This window comes from Tiliqua scincoides, chromosome 1 (assembly GCF_035046505.1).
Source record: "Tiliqua scincoides isolate rTilSci1 chromosome 1, rTilSci1.hap2, whole genome shotgun sequence".
Lineage (NCBI taxonomy): Eukaryota > Metazoa > Chordata > Lepidosauria > Squamata > Scincidae > Tiliqua > Tiliqua scincoides.
Window position 1 is genome coordinate 195,042,646 of NC_089821.1, and position 21,263 is coordinate 195,063,908.

The following is a 21,263-nucleotide window of genomic DNA, read 5'->3' on the forward strand; positions in this document are numbered from 1 at the left end:
CAGCAGTCTGGTTCCATTCTGGTTCAAGTGGAGCCCGTCCCTGTTGTACAGGCCCTGCTTGTCCCAAAACGTTCCCCAGTGCCTAACAAATCTAAACCCCTCCTCCCTACACCACCGTCTCATCCACGCATTGAGACCCCTGATCTCCGCCTGCCTAGCTGGCCCTGCGCATGGAACAGGTAGCACTTCAGAGAACGCTACCTATTCCCACACAGTGTCAGAGAGATGATGTGGCTCTCCTGCCACAAAGTTTGAACACCCCTGCTCCAAACAATCAGTACCAACATAACAGAACAACCTGTCTCCTTATACTATATAGGCCTCAGTTTTGCACAAGGCCCTCTATAGCAGGGGTGTCAAACTCATTTCATACCAAGGGCCAAATGGCATTCATGATGCCTGCTGAGGGCCAGAAGCAATGTTGTTAGGCAGGAAGTGATGTCAGTAAACAACTCATAACCACAAATAAGCCCTTTTTCTCACTTAGGAATTCATTAACTACAAATGACAGAAGAGAAAACATGCAAATCTTTATCATATTTCAAGATATGGGAGAGCCCAATTTTCGTGGGCGCTGCCCTTTTAGTAGTAACACCTCAGCACTGCTCAGCAGCTGAGAGCCTGAGGGCTGGATAAAAAGCTTCTGTGGGCCACATCATGCCCCTTCCCCTTATGTTTGACACCCCTGCTCTTCTTGCTGGTCCTGATTTTCACTAATTTCCCCTCAAGTCCATCAAAACATTAACTCTTGCAAAACCGCATTTCTAACAGTTTAGTAATCGTGATCAGAGGGAATGAAACCCCCAGTACTCAACTCCTCCAATTACTAACTTCTTACAGGTCCAACTCCTGAAACAAGATACACAGAAATTTAGTAGGCGAACTTTTTTTTGTACACTAGCTGATATCAGTGCCAGGAAATGCTTCATCCGCTTGTGTGTAGTTAGGCTTTAGCATGAGGAGGAAGAGCTTTTTAAAAAACCTAGTCCTGCTACCTCCTGACCCACTCAGTCTGCTTAGCTTTAAGTCATGGGGTTCATAGCTACCCATCATGTGGGTTAATCAGTTAGCTGTAGTACCCATTTGCCTTCTTCAGAGACATTATCTATTTCAGTTATTCCCAAAGTCCTACTTGACAGAGTCTGGAAGGATTGCAGCTCCCTCTGCAACCCTCACCATGGCTGCACAGAGCTCCAATCAGAAGTGCACTTTGATTGCCAGCCCCCCCCCCCCCAGGTAAGGTTAAAAGTCCTGCAGTGCCATTGGGGCCACTATTCCTAGGCCACTCCCCTTAAGGGGGAATGGCACATTTCCAGTTCTGCTGGTGGGTTGTGACCTACCAGTTTGGGAACCATCTAGTCATTTTCCAAGCTTCACCTTCAGTTACGTTAGGAGCCCAATCCTATGCATGTCTACTCAGAAGTAATAGTTGATGGGTCCCATAATAGTCAATGGGTCTTGCTCCCAGGTAAGTGTGGATAGGATTGCAGCCTAAGGGCCAAATCCTATCGAAGTTTCCAGCCCTAGTGTAGCCATGCCAATGGGGTGTGCGCTGCATCCTGTGGTGGGAGGGTAGTTATGGAGGCCTCCACATGGGAAGGGAACATTTGTTCCCTGGGTACACCAGTCTCACATTCCATCTGCCAGAATGGCTTGAGCTGGGCTACTCTAGAGTTACATCTTCCCCAATGAACAGCCAAACACACTATGGCTGCAATCTAACCACACTTTCCTGAGAGTAAGCCCCATTGAACAAAATACGACTTACTTCTGAGTAGACCTGGTTAGGCTTGTGCCCTATGAGTCTTAGCAGTGGATCACTCCTGCAGGGATGAAAAACACAGCTAACTGTGAAAATTAATTTTAGGGCATGTGAATCATCAACATTTCAAACACACATGAAGCCCTGGATTACTCCTAGGGCTATTCCTGTCTGAGCATCACTCAAAAGTGCCCCAGGGTTCTCCCCCCCTGGAGGATGTAGGTGGAGGCCTTCTTTGCAGGCCACTGATGGTCTTCATTCCCCATAAAGCCAGGTGCAACACCCCAGAGCAGCAGTTTGCAAAATCCTACTTGGAATTTGGGACCGAAGTATTGGTGGGGGTGGGGGGAGGCCCTGATGGTGCCACAGTGATCATGGCAGCACTGGGAGCAAGGGCATTTTTAACTTACATGGGAGTTGCACTGGCCTTTGGGAGGCTCACAGTCCCCTCTGTGGGCCTCCCCGCTACCTCAAATAACTCTGATCCGTGATGGAAGCCCACTTGGTTTTTGTGCAGAAATGATCACAAGCCCAGTATAAGAGCCTTCAAAGCAACAATTTTTGAGGTTTGGGAGGGAAACAATGAAGATCATCTAGGGAAGTTAACCAGATAGTTCTTGGAATAGTGACTTGCATGCTACTGGGATATTGCAGTTACTGCCAATAACGTTCATAGCTCAATGGTCTATCAAAGTTGCAGCAGCAGGAAGAAACTAGAAAATGGACCAAGACTTTGAAAATGTCTGAGATGAAATGAAAGCTATCATGTCATTCATGTGAACTTTAGATTTTTATCACTTGCATGTCACAAATGAAGGAACCCTGCTTCTCACATAGTGTATTGTAGAAGAAATTGTCAGTTTACTTTGGAGGGGAACCCTGAAGTCTGTGCAACTGGCAAATGTCCTTAGGCATCAGACTGTCTTAGCACAGAGTTGTGTTTCTCCAACTGGCAAAACATAGGGGCACATTATGGCTGTTGGATCGGTACTTCTTTTGAAAAAACTTCCAGACTAGAGGCAGCCAATGCACTGCTGTTTCCTTAGCTAAGGATATGTATATCTGCTGCATCTGCAGTCTCAGTCTTTGTCTAAAGGCAGATTGTACAACCAGCAGCTGCAATCTACTGAGCAATCTATCCCTGGGTAGAAAGAAATCTTTCTTTCTATTCCTATAAGAGGTTCCAACCCAGATTTCGACATAGCTAACAACTGATGGCCCTTGATGCAAATATGCATCTGCATGTGAATCATGAATCAACCAGCCAGTTCTACAGAATGCAGGTACATACTTTTTCCAGTTATGGCCTTACCTGAGAACAGCAGGAGACTTTCAAATGAAGAGAGGGCTCCCCCAGAAGCCAGAGTGGATCATTGTGTTTCCCCAGCTGGGAAAACATACCAAGATGCTATGCTATGTCCCATAGTTTTGGTTCTTTATTGCATATGCATTTTCACTCTCTGGCTGTCAGGAAATTAGCCAAAACAAGCACACTTTAGTGCTTTGCTTTTTCTCTGAGCTAAGAACATAGCCATGCCATGCCTGCAGCATAACCTTTCTTCTGAGAGATGGAGAGAGTGTGGTGGCAGTAGATAAAATAGGAGAGTGGGCTGGCCAAAGTTGTTGCATACAGGGTGTGTTCATCAAGTAGTCCATGGCTGCTGATAAGCCCCCAAAAGCCTTCTTTTCAAGTAAAGAATTTTTGTTTCAAACCCTGAATGACATTGTAATGCTTTTAATGGACAAAGCCTATGTCCAGATACATTTGAAGTCTCCATTAAATACAGACATTTATAGAAGGCCTAAATAGGATGTGCAAGACAAAAGTATGTTTTAAAAATCTTGTTAACATAATTAGACAGTGTTACCATTATTGCCAAACCATGTGGAAACCTCTTACTGAGTACTTCAGAAGATGTGGAAAGGTTGAATATTTGCTCTGGAAAAGTGAATATGTTGCAGTGGTCAGACTTGGGAAGTCCAGGTTCAGTCCCACTCAGCCATGGAGCTCTAATTTGTAACTTAAGCCTGCAAAATTATGACTAGCTCAAACTACCATAAGCACTGTTAGAAAAAAAATAAGAATTGTGGGGAAGAATCTTTATGCCACCCCCCACCCCCCAAGCTCCTTGGAGAAAGGCAAGCTATAAATTCATGTTGATTGTACTTACTCCAAAGAAACTATGTGTAAAATTTCAGACAATTCTAATTGTTCAGTTGGATTTAGTCCCATTAATTAAACAGGACTGTAATTTTGAGTATAGCTACAGTGATATTGTTGGCAACCTTCAGTCTTGAAAGACTATGGTATCGCGCTCTGAATGGTGGTTCTGGAACAGTGTCTAGTGTGGCTGAAAAGGCCAAAAGCCATGGGACAGATTTAGAAGTATGTAAGATAGAATTGGGCTGTAAAATGTGGTTAGGACAGTGGCCTTAGGGTTTAAGTTCAAAAATCACATTCATGTGAAACAGCTTATTCCCATGGGCCATAGGATCCGGCTGATTCAAATGCAAATGTGTAATTTAATGCTAATTCAAAGTTATGTTGGAGGTTAAATAGGCTCCAGCAGTAACACAGTAAGGACCTTTGCTTCTACTTTAGCAAGATCAAATGCTTGGTACAATCACATTCCACCACCACGTAACTTCAAAGGAACTCAAATACTTATCTACTGCATATGTGACAAGTTAAAGCTAAAATTCAGCAAAAATAGGTTGTACTAACATTTTCCAACCTGTTGACTTTAGCTCTACTCTGAGCCAAGTATTCCTGGCAAGTGATCATTTGGATACTTATTTCTTGTTATGACTACTCTTATTACTTGTTTTTCTTCTTATTTGCCTTCTGAACTAGCGCTGGGGGTGGGGCAGGGTGAAGCATAATAAGATGTTAAGAATTAACTAAAGTAACAGGAATTAGGCTTGTGCAGTTTGATTCTGTGCACATAAGTTCTTAATTCTGTGCATCTGTTAATGGTTTTAAAACAGTGGCTACAGTTATATTATTGCTTAGAAAGTGAAGGGTCTGTGGATGGCAGGCCCCCTAACTTTTGATAGTGGAGGATAGACTAGAGGGGACTCCCTCCAGAGTAGTTGTCTAGAGGGAAAGTTTTGTGCACTGCTTTTTCATTTCTCTCAGAAACTTTAGTTTCCCTTCAACTCTCTTCAACTTACATCTTACTCTGGCCAGTTTTTGTTACTCTCTTAGAAAATTAATAAGAAAATGTACTGAATATTTTTTCCAGGAAAGACTCCTCTGCCTCCTTCTAAATTAGACTGCTAGAATCTCTCACTTTTAGTAGCTCAGATATATACTGTATTTAAGTTGCTGGGGACCCTGGGGCAAAGCCCTTTCCTGGGCTCCCAGTGGCAGGCTCTGCCTACCCCCTGTGGATATATTGGGTCCTGCTGCCACCACCAGCACTTAGCATTCAGGAGTCAGTCTGGCTGGGTGGATCCCTCCCTACCTGCCTGACCCATCACCCCTGTGTAGATTTATACCTGTATATATGTATGGATCCCTAGTGCTTGACTCCTGGGAAGAGGGGCAGTAACTGGCTCTAAGCCTGAACCACAATTTTGCTTCTAGTTTTGCCCTCTGAATTCTGTATCTTGGGGTTCTAGTAAACCAAGCAGGTCCTACAAACCTGAAGTCTGGCTATATCTTCCCTAAATTAAATGCAATCTAAAATACTGTTAAGCACTTTCATAGCTTATCTATGACTTGTTCTTCAGCACATTCCTTTTTATTCTTATATTATCTTCCCCAGAATTTGTTGAGAACAGATTGCTGCCAAACTTGATCTTTTCTGCTTGTAAGTATATGTAAACTCTTCAGATAGTCTCCATTCAGAAGATGGAGAGGATCCCAAGAATCTAAAACAACCCACTTTAACAAAGTTCAAACAATATATCTCAATATCTAGTCAATGTTCACTTCCTATTATCATACATATTGATGTAAATGGCCTAACGTTATAAATCCTGAAGCCTAATCAGGCAGACAAGCTATCCACAGAATTATTGTGATTAATATGAAATTGTATTTGACATAACTTAGATGACATTGTTTTATTAGAAGTCTTCCTGTGAGATTCTGCAAAGATGAGAGGGGGAGAGAAGAGAACCGTACTGGAACATACTACATCTTTCCTTTAACAAATAATCATAGCAGAAGGAATTTTCAAAGAAACTATCAAAATAGCATGTGCAGATGTTCAGCCAACTGTCTTCTCTGTTCTGGCTAGAAAGCATGAAGGGGAGGGGGGAAGGTCCACAGTCCAAACCAGCCTCTCTTAAAGGTCTCTTGCTGATCATATTGGCTCCAGAATAACAGCCAAAAGAACAGGGAGTTTCCCAATATTGCTGCCCATATTGCAGCTATTAGCCTAATTTATCTTGGAATAGGGTCAGAAACTGAATAATTCATAACACTGAAGTTTGAAATGTGAGCAAACATATTTTAAACTGTGAACACCCCTTTAAGACCCTAGAGGACTGGTGAAATTATTTCCTGAAGAGGGCACAGTTGCAGTTCTCAAACGTTTGTTGTTTTAAGCAATTGCATTAACATTTAACTTTTCTGAAAATAGAGACTTGGGCTGGACTTCAACACCCATTGACTGAAAAATAAGCCCCACTGAATTCAGTGGGGCTTCCTTCTGAGTAACCATGCATAGGAGTGCACTGTTTTCTGCCCATCTCAGTCTTGTCAACCTTTCTGGCACCATTTGTGAGCCACAGTTTTCCAGTAACTTCCTAGCTAGGCATGGAGTCAATGACTGTTTTCTTTTTTTCCCTCTTTAAAAAGGTTTTGCTTTTTAAAAAATAATAATACATCTTCAAGATAAATTAAGCAAAGCACCTTTAATGTGTTGGTTTTTTTTTAATTCTGCAGCACATACTTAAAACTATGTATGAAAACATTACACAGGCCTACAAAATTGAAGGTCAGAAAAGTTTTTTCCAAACTTTATGATGGTTTGATATGAATTTGAGGTGCCGATTCCAAAAATGGCATCCGTTTTGCCCTGTCACATCTAGTTTGGGAGATATAGTATAGCCTCATTAGTGAATGGTTCAAGCAACTTCCTCATGAGGAAGCCATGGTTATACTAAAGAGGCTATACTGTGTCCCAAAACTAGACAGGATAAGGCAAAACGGATGCCATTTTTTGAATCAGCACCCCAAAAATACACAGGAATTGGCGTAATGTTTAAGGAAGCAAAATATGTGTTGGCCTGTGTTAGTAGTAGTAGAAGTGGGTAGCATTCTGTCCTTTCAACTTTTCTTAAGCTACATTTTGAGATGTGTAAGTACATAATATATACTGTCATTGTGTTTTTTAATCCAATTAGACCAGTGGTTCTCACACATTTAGCACCGGGATAGAATGAGAATCTGTCAGGACCCACTGAAAGTGATGTCATGACTGGAAGTAACATTATCAAGCAGGAAAATTTTTAACTATCCTAGGCTGCAATCCTACCCACACTTACCCAGGAGTAAGTTTCTTTTACTATCATTGATAAAAGAATATACATAGTAGTTTGGGGATGCTATAGACCTGTACTTTTAACAAATGCAGTCACATTGCCATGGTAGCATCAAGTCTAATATATTAAAAATAAAATATTGAAATGAATGGGGACCCACCTGAAATTGTCTTGTGACCCCCCCCCCAACCCACAGTTTGAGTAACACTGCATTAGACAATATATTCCTGTTTGCCAGTACCCATAGTTTGTATTAGGCAAGCCTTGGTGTTGCAGTTAACATGAGCTCTACAATCTGTAAATGAGAGGTCTCACTGTAAAAAACATTTATATATACTTGCTGCCTCATGCCCTGTGGCTCTGACCTTCACTATTAAAAGTCAAGCTTCCAGAAACAATCAAAGACTAAATAATGCACAGCACTTAACTCAGATGAGTTACTATTTTACAAGGGGGAAAAAAGAGTGAATTTATTTGCAGAGTAGTTAAAGAATGATATTTGCCTCTTTTTTGGACTAAAAACTTTTGTGTGTGGACAAAGGCCCAATGCCTTTAAAAGCAGTATTGTAACCTGGTAACATTTTTTTCCATCATTGACTCCATGCTTGGAAAAGCTTTACTGACATATATTGTCTGCAGCTGTTAGATGTAGAATACTGTTGATAAAAGTGTGGCAGTTCTCTGTTGTATAGGTTATTTACAGAATTTGTAATTTTGATGTGATTGTGAGTATTGAACAGTATGCAAACCTATGCTGCATTAATCTGTATGAATCAAAATGCTGTGATGATGCATTCCTCATTTTTAAATTATGTACTTTTTGTCACTTATACTCTTCCCCCCATCACAAAATACCTAAGATTTACTTCTACAGTGAGAGCAAGGCTCAAATCTATATGAAAGCCAGATACTTTAGCACAGTGATTTTCAGCCATTGGTGTGCCGTGGGACTTTGGGGAGGATCATTTTATTAGTAGGGCAACCGGGGGATTTGAGCCCCCTACCAGCAGCATGATGTGCCTTAGCAGTGGTAAAAAAAACTGATAAGAACAGCCCCACTGGATCAGGCCATAGGCCCATCTAGTCCAGCTTCCTGTATCTCACAGCAGCCCACCAAATGCCCCAGGGAGCACACCAGATAACAACAGACCTCATTCTGGTGCCCTCCCTTGCATCTGGCATTCTGACATAGCCCATTTCTAAACTCAGGAGGTTGCACATGTACATCATGGCTTGTAACCTGTAATGGATTTTTCCTCCAGAAAGTTGGTGTGCCTTAACAATTTTAGCGCCTTGTCAGCGTGCCATGAGATGAAAAAGGTTGAAAATCACTGCTCTAGCACACTGGTTCCCAACCTGTGGTCCACAAGACCCTCAGAACAAACAAGGTATCCTTTGATCATTTCTAGCATCTCACTGAGTAAGCATTCCCGCATGGACCACTAGAGAGGACTGAAGTTTGTGGGCAGTCCATTCTCCACCATCTCAGGTAGTCCATGGGGCAGTTCTTGCTCAAGAGATACTTCCCCATGGAGCACCAAAGAGGACAGAGAACGGACTACCTGCAGCTTCAGCCAACAGCAAAATCTTCTCTATTCTAATACATTTCAAATAAATCTTCTCTATTACAAATTTAATTGTATTTTTTGTGTGTGGGGTGGGGGGTTGCATGTGGTCCATGTTGATTTCAATCTTTGCTTCAGTGGTCAGTGGGCCACTAAAGGTTGGGAACCACTGCTGTAGCAGGAAGAATAATTTATTTTCCATAGCAAGAGATGCAAAAAGAGGGAAGGACCTGCAAGTTCAACCCAAGGAAGTCCCTGCTGGATCACTCCAAAGTCCCAGCTACTTCAGCATCCTGTTCCCCACGGAAAGTCCAAGAAGGAGGCAAAGGAATACCTCTTCTTGTTGCCCCCCCCCCTTTACTGTAATTGGATTTCAGAGCCATACTCTGAACCTGGAGGGAGCACCCACCCCGGTGGCGTAGCTGGAAGGGGCGGAGCACTCAGCCTGGCAGGGGGGTGGGCGAGCGGACCCTCCCTTCGCAGCCATTCCCGGCGAGGGGGCCTACAGCTCTGTTTTACCCCCCCCCCCCGCCGGGAATGACTCCGCAGGGAGGAGCCGCTTGCCCACCCCGCTGCCAGGCTGAGTGCTTCGCCCCTCCTCCAGCTACCCACCCATCCTGTCTACTGTATTTGAGCCCAATCCTAGGCATGCCTACTCAGAAGTGAATATCACTGTAGCCAATGGGGCCTACTCCCAGGTAAGTGCGGGCAGCATTGCAGCCTTTGCCTGTGACAGCCTTATCCTCCACGAATTTGTGTCATCGCCTTTCCAGGCTCTCTCAGCCTAGTGGCAGTGAGTTCCACAGACCAATTATGTGCAGACTGACAGCCCAATCCTATCCACACTTTCCTGGGAGTAAGCCCCACTGACGCTAATGGGACTTATTTCTGAGTAGACAGGCCTGGGATGGTGCTCTAAGGCTGCATACTGTCCACACTTTCCTGGCAGTAAGCCCATTGACTGTCATGGGACTTACTTCTGAGTAAACATGCATAGGATTGGGCTGTAAATAGGTGCAAGTTAATGAACTTCTTGGCTGCCAGAGGCAGGAAAAGCCCCCCATGAAAGGCGCAGTGGGGGAGGGGACTGCACTTCGCACACGGGGTCAGAGGACCTGGAGGCCTCTGAGGCTCCCAAGCTCTTCGCTGCCTAGGCAACCGCTGTGGGAGGAGGGATATTGGCAAGTACCTGGTGGGCGGGACTTCTGGGGCGCTGGGGACGGCGGGAGGCGAGGCGGTTAGTTTAAAGCCAGTCTTGGCGAGGACGCCGTTGGAGAGCGGTTCTCAGGTGCCTGGTAAGGGGCTTCGGCCTTCTGTGCCGCTCCCTGTTCTCGTGGCCAGAGCGGGAGGCCGAGCGCTCGTCGCCGCGCTCCATTCAGGTCCTCTCCGCTGCAGTTGGGCGGCTCTGTGGCCCCGCTTCCCTGGGAGGCCTCGGCAGACCCTGGGCCTCCTTCCTTGCCAGACCCTGCCCGCCCAGGAGTTAGCAGTCAGGGGAATGCCCGCTGGGTGGGGCTTTGCTGGCTGGCAGAGCAGAGGTGGTGTGGGAGCCCAGGTTCACCCTGCAGTAGAGCTGGGTTCCCAAGTCTGGGCCGGAGCGCAGGTCTACCCGCCTGGTTGACTGGGCTCTGGAGTGAAGGGAGTGCGTATGCCCCCCCCCCCAAACACAAGCACTGAATCCTCCCCTGAGTGCCAGAGACTTTCAGCCATTTCTGCCCAGTGTTGCATCAATGCAACAAGGATGCACCTGTGGGCTGGGCAGAAATTGGTTAAGTGCCTGCTGGCATGATCGGTTCTGCAAAACGTTTTTAAGAAATACTTAAAAGTATTGTATGCCTTTCATCTCTCAGTAGACGAGCAGCGTAGCTGTGCTATTTAGTCAGACAGTTTCATTTGAGTGGTTGGGTTTTATATGAATTGAGGAAACTTTCATCTTCTGACTGTGTGATTATTAGTTGGGGGGCTTACCAATACAGGCTGATACACTTTCTGCCACCCTAAGAGCACCATGTGCTGATGCTGGGCCAGCAAAAGGTTAGAGCAATGTTTCTCAAACTGTGGGTCGGGACCCACTAGGTGATTTGTGAGCCAATTTCAGGTGGGCCCCCATTCATTTCAATATTAATTTTTAATATATTAGACTTGATGCTACCATAGCATGTGACTGCATTTGGGGAAATGTTACAGACCGGTACTTTTAACAAGCTACTATGTATGTTCTTTTAACAATGAGAGCAAATGGGATGTCCTGGGTAAGTGTGGGTAGGATTGCAGCCTAGGATTGTTGAAAATTTTCCTGCTTGATGTCACTTCCAGTCATGACATAACTTCTGGTGGGTCCTGACAGATTCTAATTCTAAAAAGTGGGTCCTGGTGCTAAATGTGTGAGAACCACTGGGCCAGAGGATCTTAACAGGACCTGCAATATTCCTGTGTCAGGATAAGCATAATCTTTTCAGGTTTGTGTGTAAAATCACTGCTGGTTAGAGAGGCCCAAGTTCTGTGGTTAGATGTGTTGAATGCTCGGTTGTGGTTCTAGGATTTGTCAAGACTTGCATCCTCAGTGCATTTAATACTGCTATTGCGCCTTTCTAGCCTTGTACTGCTCTTTGGTAGTTTTGCATTTGTTTCTGTCTTCTGTAATTCCACATTTGGGTGTTAATGTTTTTCTTAATTGTGAATTTGTGCAAATGGATCAGTGTGTTCCCACATATCCTTGTTAACAGATGATAAATGCAGTGCTAGCTGATGGCCTGAGTCTAAGCCAAGGGTTCCCAAACACTTTTGACTGGCAGCTCCCTTGACCTTCTGGACAACTGGCTGGAGCTCTCCATTAGGCCTGCAATCCTGCATCCATCATGTATGGTGGTGTGTTTTTGCAAGGATTCCACGGCTCACAATTTGAGAACCACTGGGCTTAGCTCTTAATGGAGCAGTATTAGAATATTAATATTCTAATAATTAATTAAATACAATATTAGTATTAGAATATTAATATTCTTAATACTAATAATGTACAAACATAGTCCCATAATCAAACCAATTCAGGCAGGGTTTGTTATGAAGCAGTTATGTTTGGGTTCTGCTAAAAGAAGTAAGGTCTTAACTGTGGTGAATAGGTGCACTAGTACAGTGGTCAATGCATTTTAAAAAGAAAAGATCTCCAATAATGGTTGAAGGACCAATAGCTAGGACCAATGGTTCAAGGACCAATTGCACCACTTTGTTATCTTTTCAGACTTAATTGTCCAAAAGTTTTTGTTTGAGATACAAATGGTTTGCATAAAAAATCCAGAGGCAGAATACAGCAACAGATTACAGAGCAATGGCCAGGCTGCATCTTCTGTTTTGCTTGTACAAATATATGTAGACTTTTCTTCCTTTGTTTTGGCTATTTATCTTAATACAAGAAAACAAATATTAATGACTGAGGAAAACGCTATTTCAAAAGCGGGCACTTGCTACAGACTGATTCTTTTGTCTTGGCAGGTGATTGAACATTCGATCCTTGACTATGGAGGTAAGTAACCTTATAGCTTTAGTTTCCGTGGTAACCAATCCACCCTTTAGAACCAAGTTATTGAACCAATAAGTTATTGGTTCTAATAAGAACCAATAAGTTCTAAAGCAGCAAAGCTTGTTTGAGCCTTGCTGTAGAAAGTAGAAAGTTTTTTTTTCAGAATGAGTTATCAGCAGATGCTGCTTTTATCCATGCCTGCCTCTTATTGTAGGGAGGCATATTGTGTTGCACTTTCTCAGATGATCAAGGAGAGGCATGGAAAATCTGAACTATTCAAAAGGAAAAAAACAAAGGGGTGTTAAGAATGTAAGGCAAGCCCTGCTGGATCAGGCTGAAGGCCTGCCTAGTCCAGCATCCTGTTTCACATGGTAGCTCACTAGTTACCTCTGAGAAACCCACAAGCAAGAGCAACATATCCCTCTCCCACCATGGCTCCCCTGAATATTGCCTCTGAACCTGGAGGTAGCATATAGTCACAAATGATAGAACTGTCTGTTCTGCATGACTTTATTGTATGTAGTATTAAGATGTATTGTATTGTATTAAGAGGTATATCTTATAGGTTTTTCTCTCCTCTGAACAATAGGACACTCAGGTCAGCTTAAAATGATAAATTAAAATACCATAACAACAAATCGCAATAAAGATTGGCATGCATCAACATTGTTTTTAATGTCCACCAGAAGGCCAACAGTGAGGTTCTTTTTCTCAAGTTTCATAATATTGGTGCCACTACAGAAAAGGCCCAACCTATTGTTGCAGCCAACCTAGCTTTAAAGGAGGGCAATCTCAACAAGCCAGTTCATCTGTAAGAAAGTGGTTTCTCAGGTACCCCAGTCACAAGCTGTGAAGAGCTGTAAAGGTCAAAACCAGCAGTTTGGATTGTACCTGGAAATAAACTGACAGCTAGTACAGCTGCAGAATTAGCAATCTTATAGAATCAAATCTCCAAGCCCCTAAGGCCACATGGGCAGCTACACCCTGCAAGAATTGCAGCTTCTGGGTGGTCTTCAAAGGCAACTTCACATTCATTGTATTTCTAATTCCTTTTTAAAACTAGTGGTCATCTCTACTCCTTGTGGTAACAAATTTCACAGACTAATTCTTGCTGTGTGAAGAAACATCTTCTTTTGACCATCCCAAATCAGTTTCATTGGGTGACCCTTGGTTGTAGTGTCGTGAAAGAGAGTGAAAACCATTTCTGCACCATGCACAATTTTATAAGTCTGTCGTGTTTGTCCTTAATCTTTTTTCAGAACTTAAAAGAGCCAAGCATTGTAACCTTTCCTTATAAGGAACGTAGTCCAATCCTCTGATCACTTTGATAGCTGTCTTTATCTTTCTCCAGCTCTACAGTATCCTTGAGATGAAGTGACCAGAACTCTACACGTTATTTCAAACATGGACACTATAGATTTGTATAGAGGCATTACTGTATTAGCAGTCTTGCAATGTAATCCTGTGCATGTCTCCTCAGAAGCTGAATTCAGTGGGACTTGCTTCCAGGAGAATGTGTATAAAAGTGCAACCTTACTGATCCTTTTCCTAATGATCCCTTGCATAGAATTTACCTTCACAGTTGCTGCACACTGGATTGATGTTTTCACTGGGCTATCAATACCCCAAGATCTTTTTCCTAATTCATCACCTACGCTCCAGGCCTAACTACATCTATACAGATGGGGATTTCCCCCCCTAGTGTTCATTATTTTATACTTATTGTCATTGAATTGCATTTGTCATTTGGGTGCCCATTCAATCAGTCGGAGAGGTTATTTTGGAATTCTTCACATTCTGTTTCAAATTTAACCACTCTGAATAGTTGGATGTCATCTGCAAATTTGAACACCTTGCTGCTTACCCCTAACTCTAGATAATTTATGGGCAAATTAAAACGCAACCAGAACAGCGCTAGACCTTGCCCCTAGCAGCACTTTTGACTTGTGTGTTAATCTAAACTGTAGGGGGAAAGTGCTGAATTAATTCTCAAGTAGCACTATGAATAACACTGTATATCTTCCTGCAGTCACTGGATATTGAGTCAAAGCATAGCTATGTAGGAAGCTTTCTTCAGCCTCCAGATAAAATACCCTCTGCATTTTCTGACTTCTGGTCAAAGAAAGCAACAGCTGCCCCAACGGACACTTCTGCACCAAACAACCAAGGTAAAGTACAAAGCACTGGAATATGAGACATTACTAATGTGAAATGTGGTCAACGCAGCCTGTTGGCCAGTCTTCAGTGGATTTTTAAATCATGGCACTAGTGTGAGTACTAAGTAGGCTATGCTTTACTGAGAACTAAGGAAATAGCTGAAAAAAGTACAGTGGCTGGAGTTACAGACTTTACTAGTGAACAGGTTCTCTGAGGTATTTGTTGAAGCTGGCATCTCTTCCAGGTGCAGGGATAGGCTATATGTATGTCGGTATAGAGAAGGAAGGTCCTGAGAGGAAAGATCTGTTACTGTTAGATCTTGTTGTGGCTTGGTGGGTAATCTTGCTTGGCAAGCTGCACACTGGCTCAGTTCAGACATCGCACCAAACATCACTTGCACTGGTAATGGTATGTAATCCAAATCAGTGTTTGTGCCTCCAAACATAAAGTGAGATAAAATGGATGCCTGAATATACCTGAGCTGTCTTGTGGTGGAAGAGGACTGTGGGAATGATGTGGGCATAGGCCAAAACACGCACATTGCCTAGCGCTTAGCAATGCCCTTACACAAAAGCCAAAATGAACAGGATCAAGAACAGAGGAAGTAGGCCCAACCAATTATCTGTTAACGGAAATCAGGCAGGGTAATCAAGAACAGCAACAAAAAGAATGTATTGGAGGACTTAATACAAGAATAATAAAAGAAATGGTAAGGGGAATGTAGAGGATCAAAAAGCAAGGCTCCTATCAAACAGGACTAAACAAAATGGATGGTTGAGGGGAGTAAAGTTAGTACAGACCATAAATGAGAGGAAAATAAAGTCACTGAGCACAAATTGCAGTATCCTCTTTCCTATCCTTAATTGTGCTTGTTGCCCAGAAGAGGGGAGGATCTGGTTCCTGCACTCCTAGAGGACTGGGTGAGTCCTTTGTTAATGATTGGGTGCAGTACATGAGAGATGAACCAGAAACAACCAACCCAAGCAATTTTGTATGTGTGAACTTAAAAAATGTAAGGTTTCTGATGGTGTAGGATCATCTAATGGGATGTCAAATTAATCTTATCCTGTTGCCTTAGCTAACCAGGTGGACTTGGTGGCCCAGTTGATGAGCACAAACCATTCTCAGGAGGAATGGCCAAAATCCACATAAGGCTTGTCTGGCCTGCCATGAGGCCCTTCTGTAATGGTGCTGAATTCAAAAAGAACAAGGGTTTCTGCAGGAGAATGTCTTTTAAAGATGCTAATATCTCACAAAACCCTCTGGGGGCTGGTTCTTTATAAGGCTCAAGTTCCACCCTTACCCACTTGCTACTCCAGGAAAGATATAGGACCATTCCTGCTTCCTAAATTCCATACAAAAGAACCCAGTTGCTAATCCTGTGGTTTTCAAACTGTCCTGGAGTTTGAAACCCGCAGTAAGTCCTTGTGGGGGCAGGGGGAAGGCAGCGGGGGTGGGGAGAAGGCAGCAATGTGATCCCCAGGATCACGTTGCTCAGGGGGGCTGCAAGAACTGGGGTGCACTCAGCAGTCCCTGCAGCAGCCTTCTCAGGTTGCAGGATGCCCTGTGCGAGCCTCTGCAGAAGAAAGAGGGCTCCCCAGGTCAGCAGAAGTGAAAGTAGAGCGATTACACTCCACTTCCACAAAACCGGGATCCCCAGGATCGTGCTGCTCAGGGGGCTGCAGGGGCTTGGCTGTACTTACCAGAGCCTCCTGCAGCCTCCTGGGGGTGTGGGGAACCCTGCGCGACCTGCAGGGCTCCTCCCTGCCTCCTTACCCCTTAAGGCAGTGTTATTCAAACTGTGCAGTGCGGCTCTTTAGGGAGGCGCCAGGAACTCAAAGAGGAGGTGCAGGATGTCCTCTCGCAGTGATACAGTCACACCCCTGGGCAGAATAGGAGCCTGTCTTCTGCCCATTGTCTGTGATTTTTTTAAAGCAGAAGAAATGGGAGTTGCTCAGCTGCGAGAGTGGCTGCTGCTGCCCTGCCCTCTTCTCCCTCAGCTCCGAGGCTGCCGCCCTCTGTGTTCCCTGCTTGTTGTTTCCAAAGCTCTTTCACTCCAACCCCCATCTGGCAAGTACTGAGCATGCTCAGCTTGCGGTCCTTAACCCTCGCTGATCCTTGTCTGGTTGGTTCCTAGTTCCCAGCCTGGGATCACTTCTCATCAAAGTGAAATATCTCTTTTCAACCCCTTCCCACTCCCCCCTTCCGATCTCCAAACCTTCCTGCTTTCCTCCCCCTCCCCAAATAAAATGCTTCCTATTTTACCAGTCACCAGGGGTCTTAAAGTTGTTTCCATGCAGTTGGCAAGGGGGGAGGGGAGAGACATTTTACTTGACCAGGAGCAGAAAAAGGGTACTGTTTTTAAAGTGATTTATTGCTCTTGTTGTTTGACTGAAGAGGAAAGGCTGTATTTTTAAAGTGATGAATCTTGCTATTTGAAGGGAATACTTATCAGCCATTGATGAAGTGATTGCCAGCCCAATCCTATCCACACTTTTCTGGGAGTAAGCCCCATTGACTCTAATGGGACTTACTTCTGAGTAGACATGCCTAGGCTTAAGCTGTGCCTTTTCTAGTAAAGGAGACAAATCAGCTTCCTAACCAAACCCTTATCAGCTCTGATATATTTTCATGGTCTATTTTTGTTTTCCCCACCAGCTGCTGGAAAAATTTAATTTCATTAAATTAATAAAGGGTTCAATAAGGGGAGAATGGGAGAAATGACTAGTTGGATTGGGGTCCACGTGGGTGTGTGTGTGTAATGTTGGTCAGACTGGTTGTTCACAAAGTTCATTTGATAAAACAATTCTATTGGTATGCTTACAAAGTTTTAAAAAATGAGTCTTCCTGGACCAGACAAAATCTACCTACTCCAGCATCCTGTCTCCAACAGTGATCAGTAGCTGATCATTTATAAAGCAGGTATATCGCTGTGTATTAATTTTTAAGATCTGCATTTAATTAATGATATGATTAATATAATTTAGTTAATATATAATATTATATTATATTATAATATGATTATTATATAATGTAATATATTATTATATTATATAATTATTATATTATATAATATAATTAATATAATATTTAATATAGTTAATATTTCTGGCCACTTCCTATTTAATGATGTCACTTCCAGCCCTCATGAACATGATGGGGAGTCATGGCCAACAGCCACGAGGGTCAAGGGAGCCACTGCCAGAAAAGTTTGAGTACCACTGCCTTAAGGGAAAAGAGGCCAGGGCCCTCAGACTGGGGCGTTGCGATGCCCCAGTCTGAAAACCTCTGAGCTAATTGTTTAATATTCTGCAAGGAAATTGTAAGGCTTTCTCTGCTATATGCCATCCCTGACTTTTATATCTTGGTTAAAAGTGCCTGCATGTGTCAAACTTTGCTCTTCAGGAACTAGAATATTGCAGTTGTAGTAGCATGAAGTACATTAAAGCATGCCTCTCTAGTGAAATATTTCACATAGTATTTTTCTGTTTTCGAATGAAGCAATTTATTGCTGAAAATGAAGTGTAACTTTTGATGTTGGATTATGCAGGGGGAACCTCTTTAATGTTATACTTCACTTGCCCTTGGAATAATTCATTATCTAAATTCAGTTGGATCTCTGAGTAAAGCAAATATAAGGAACAAAGATCTTTGTTCTACCTAGGAAACTCAAAATGCAAGAATAACTGTAGCAGATTATGATAACTTTCATGGAGTCTAGCAGAATCAACAAGTTGCCTTTGTACCTAATAGTTGGCTAGTTTTCTGAGACTAATATAGTCATACCAGCAAGTATAATTTAAGTGCTTGTTATGCTAACCCCACTAAGAAGACACTGTCCATATTAGTTTCTTTGGATGTAGTGTAATCTCAGCTGCCAGCAATTGGGCTTGCGTAAGATCCAGTGCCCAAGAGGCATGTTCTAGCCCCCAACTAGGAAATGACAGCTAGGTAAACTGTGAGCTTCTTGATCTTTATTAATATGTGTCTAGTTCAGCTTTACACAAGTGTTTTCTTACACAAAAGGTTCTACCAAGAGATAAAAGTGGAATTTTGTCATGTACTTTCTTTTTGTATGAAACTGTGTATTTGTCTACATGACTACAGGTGGGGACTTGGTATCTGCAGGGGACCAGTTCTCAGACCCCCTGGGGATGCTGCTTTTTGCAGATAAACCTGCAGTTGACCCCTTTAAGCCCTCTAGAGGCAACTGGAGCTCTGCTTTAGAGAGCTCAGGTGGGGCCAAATCTGACTCCACGCAACTCAGACCTGTGTTGAGTCAGATCCGTGGATGAAAATTCTGCGGATAAACAGTTTCCACCTGTACCTGGAAATGTCCCATTGAAGTCAATGGAATGTTTCTGAGAAGGCATACCTAGGATTGCATTATGGATAGTTTTGCAGTTAACAGCAAAGAATGGGCAGACTTCAGTAATGCTTCTGTTGGTGTCTAGTTACTCATTTTGTCAGCCTTTAGTGCCAGTTTCGGTGATGGTTATGTGGATCTGGAAGCATAAACGGAACCATCATACCCTTGGTACTTGTTCAGTTTTCTAGCCACTATGCAAATGAGGGACATGTGGATTTTTTACATTATTAGCATTTAAGTCAAATGTAAAAGGGTACAATGAATAAGTATGTACTATCATAGCACAATCAATACTAGACATTAATACCACATTTAGCATTAAGGATTAAGTTGTCTCTTCAGCAGCTCTAGTATCAGCCTTGAAAACTCTTCAGGAAAAAATCCATCGCCTTGAGTTGGAGAGGTCACAAGCTGAAGATGACCTGAACTGCCTGTCTAGAGAAGCTGCCCAATATAAAAAGGCTTTACAGCATGAATCCAAAAAGAAGGATGTCAGTTATCAGGAACTGATGCAAGAGACAAAAGGTATCCTCCAACAGCACTGATGTCAAACTTTTCACATCCTATCCACATCTGTTGTACCTTAATCTCAAAGAGTTCTCAAGTTGTTGATTTGACATGCTCTGCTTCCTCCTAATGCATAACTAGTATCAGTATTAAATAATGCAGACAAGTAATCCAAGGTGGTGGTGCATTTCTTTGAGTGTATCCACCTTTTACTAGTTGCTTAAGTGAACTCTTGCATGTGACCCAAACCTTAATACAGTATGTGTCCTTTTAAGTTATTGATGGAAATGTGGGGAAACTTGCAATTTTGTAAGCAAAAACTACCACACAGAACACAATTCCATCCTTGCAATTTTCTTGTTTTTTCCATTTCCCAGTAAAAGTGATCAGATAATATAATTTCAGTAAAACTGGTGGCTAATATCCTAGACCAGTGTGTTTCAAACTGTGGGTCAGGACCCACTAGGTGGGTCCCTATTCATTTCAATATTTTCTTTTTAATATAGTAGACTTCATGCTGCCATGGTATATGACTGCACTTTGTCAAATGTTACAGACCTGTACTTTTAACATATTTTAACAATGATAGTAAATGGGACTTACTCCTGGGTAAGTTTGAGTAGGATTGCCTAGGATGGTTAAAAATGTTCCTGCTTGATGATGTCACTTCTGGTCATGACATCACTTCTGTTGGATCCTGACAGATTCTAATTCTAAAAAGTGAGTCCCAGTGCTAAATGAATGAGAACCACTGCCCTAGACAGCAGCATGCAGTAGAATGCAGTTTATAATTGTAGATCAAGACCCAACTGTAGGGAAGTAATTAAATCACCATTTATTTCAAAATAACTTTCACATATATGTTCCAAATTGGGTATATAAGTCTATAAGATGGAATAAAATTTAAGTGCTGCTCTCCTTTTCCCCTCTCCCTCAGATGTGAGCGTGCACTTAGGGACAACGCAATCACGCTGTTCCTTGCTGGAGAAACAACTGGATTACATGAGGAAAATGGTGGTCAGTGCAGAGTTGGAAAAGAGGCTGATTCTAGAAAAGCAGGTATTATTATTATTATTTTATTAATTTGTACCCCGCCTTTTTGCCCAACGGGCACACAAGGCGGCTAACAAACAATTTAAAAATACAACATGAAAAACAGTTAAAAACAATTTACAATGATTAAAAAGCTTAAAACAAAACAAACCCCGTGGATTTTCATATAAAAAGCAAGAACGCCGGCCAGCCTGTCAACAATTAAAAGCTTTTTGAAATAAAAAGGTCTTCAGTCCACGCCAAAACATTAGCAACGAGGGAGCAGTTCTCAGTTCTAAGGGGGAGGGTATTCCACAGTTCGGGGGCCACCACTGAGAAGGCCCTCTTCCTGGCCGCCACCCCTCTCACATCTTAGTGGCGGCACAGTCAAAAGGGCCCCCCCAGAAGATCTAAGAGCACGGGCCGGATTGTAGGGAAGGAGGCGGTCTCTCAAATACCCCGGACCCGAGCCGTAAAGGGCTTTAAAAGTCAAAACTAGCACCTTGAATTGGGCCCAGAACAGAACCGGCAACCAGTGTAGCTGCCGGAGCAATGTCTCGACAGAGTCAAACTGACGTGCCCCAGCAACCACACGAGCAGCCGCGTTCTGTACTAGTTGTAATTTCCGGACCGTCTTCAAAGGCAGCCCCACGTAGAGCGCATTGCAATAATCTAATCTAGATGTCACTAGGGCATGGGTTTCTGTGGCCAGGTCCGTGCAGCTCAGGTACGGTCGCAGCTGGCGAATCAGCCGAAGCTGAGCAAAGTCTCCCCTGGCCACCGCCGCCACCTGGGACTCCAGGAGCAGCTGTGGATCCAGGAGAACCCCCAAGCTGCGGACCTGCTCCTTCAGAGGGAGTG

General features: G+C 43.3%; 1 protein-coding gene across 3 annotated transcripts in view; it reads left to right on the top strand.

Moving 5' to 3' along the window:
* The window catches only part of CEP57L1 (centrosomal protein 57 like 1), a 40,210-nt gene that overhangs the window by 4,189 nt on the left and 14,758 nt on the right, over nucleotides 1–21,263 (top strand). For 2 of the 3 annotated variants that reach the window (XM_066613270.1, XM_066613279.1), the window contains 4 exons: nucleotides 12,310–12,340; nucleotides 14,367–14,505; nucleotides 19,206–19,388; nucleotides 20,308–20,429. In XM_066613270.1, coding sequence (XP_066469367.1) covers nucleotides 12,335–12,340; nucleotides 14,367–14,505; nucleotides 19,206–19,388; nucleotides 20,308–20,429 — 450 coding nt within the window. In that variant the 5' untranslated portion in view covers nucleotides 12,310–12,334. The remainder of the gene's footprint in view (nucleotides 1–12,309; nucleotides 12,341–14,366; nucleotides 14,506–19,205; nucleotides 19,389–20,307; nucleotides 20,430–21,263) is intronic. The other variant, XM_066613288.1, reaches the window with a different exon arrangement.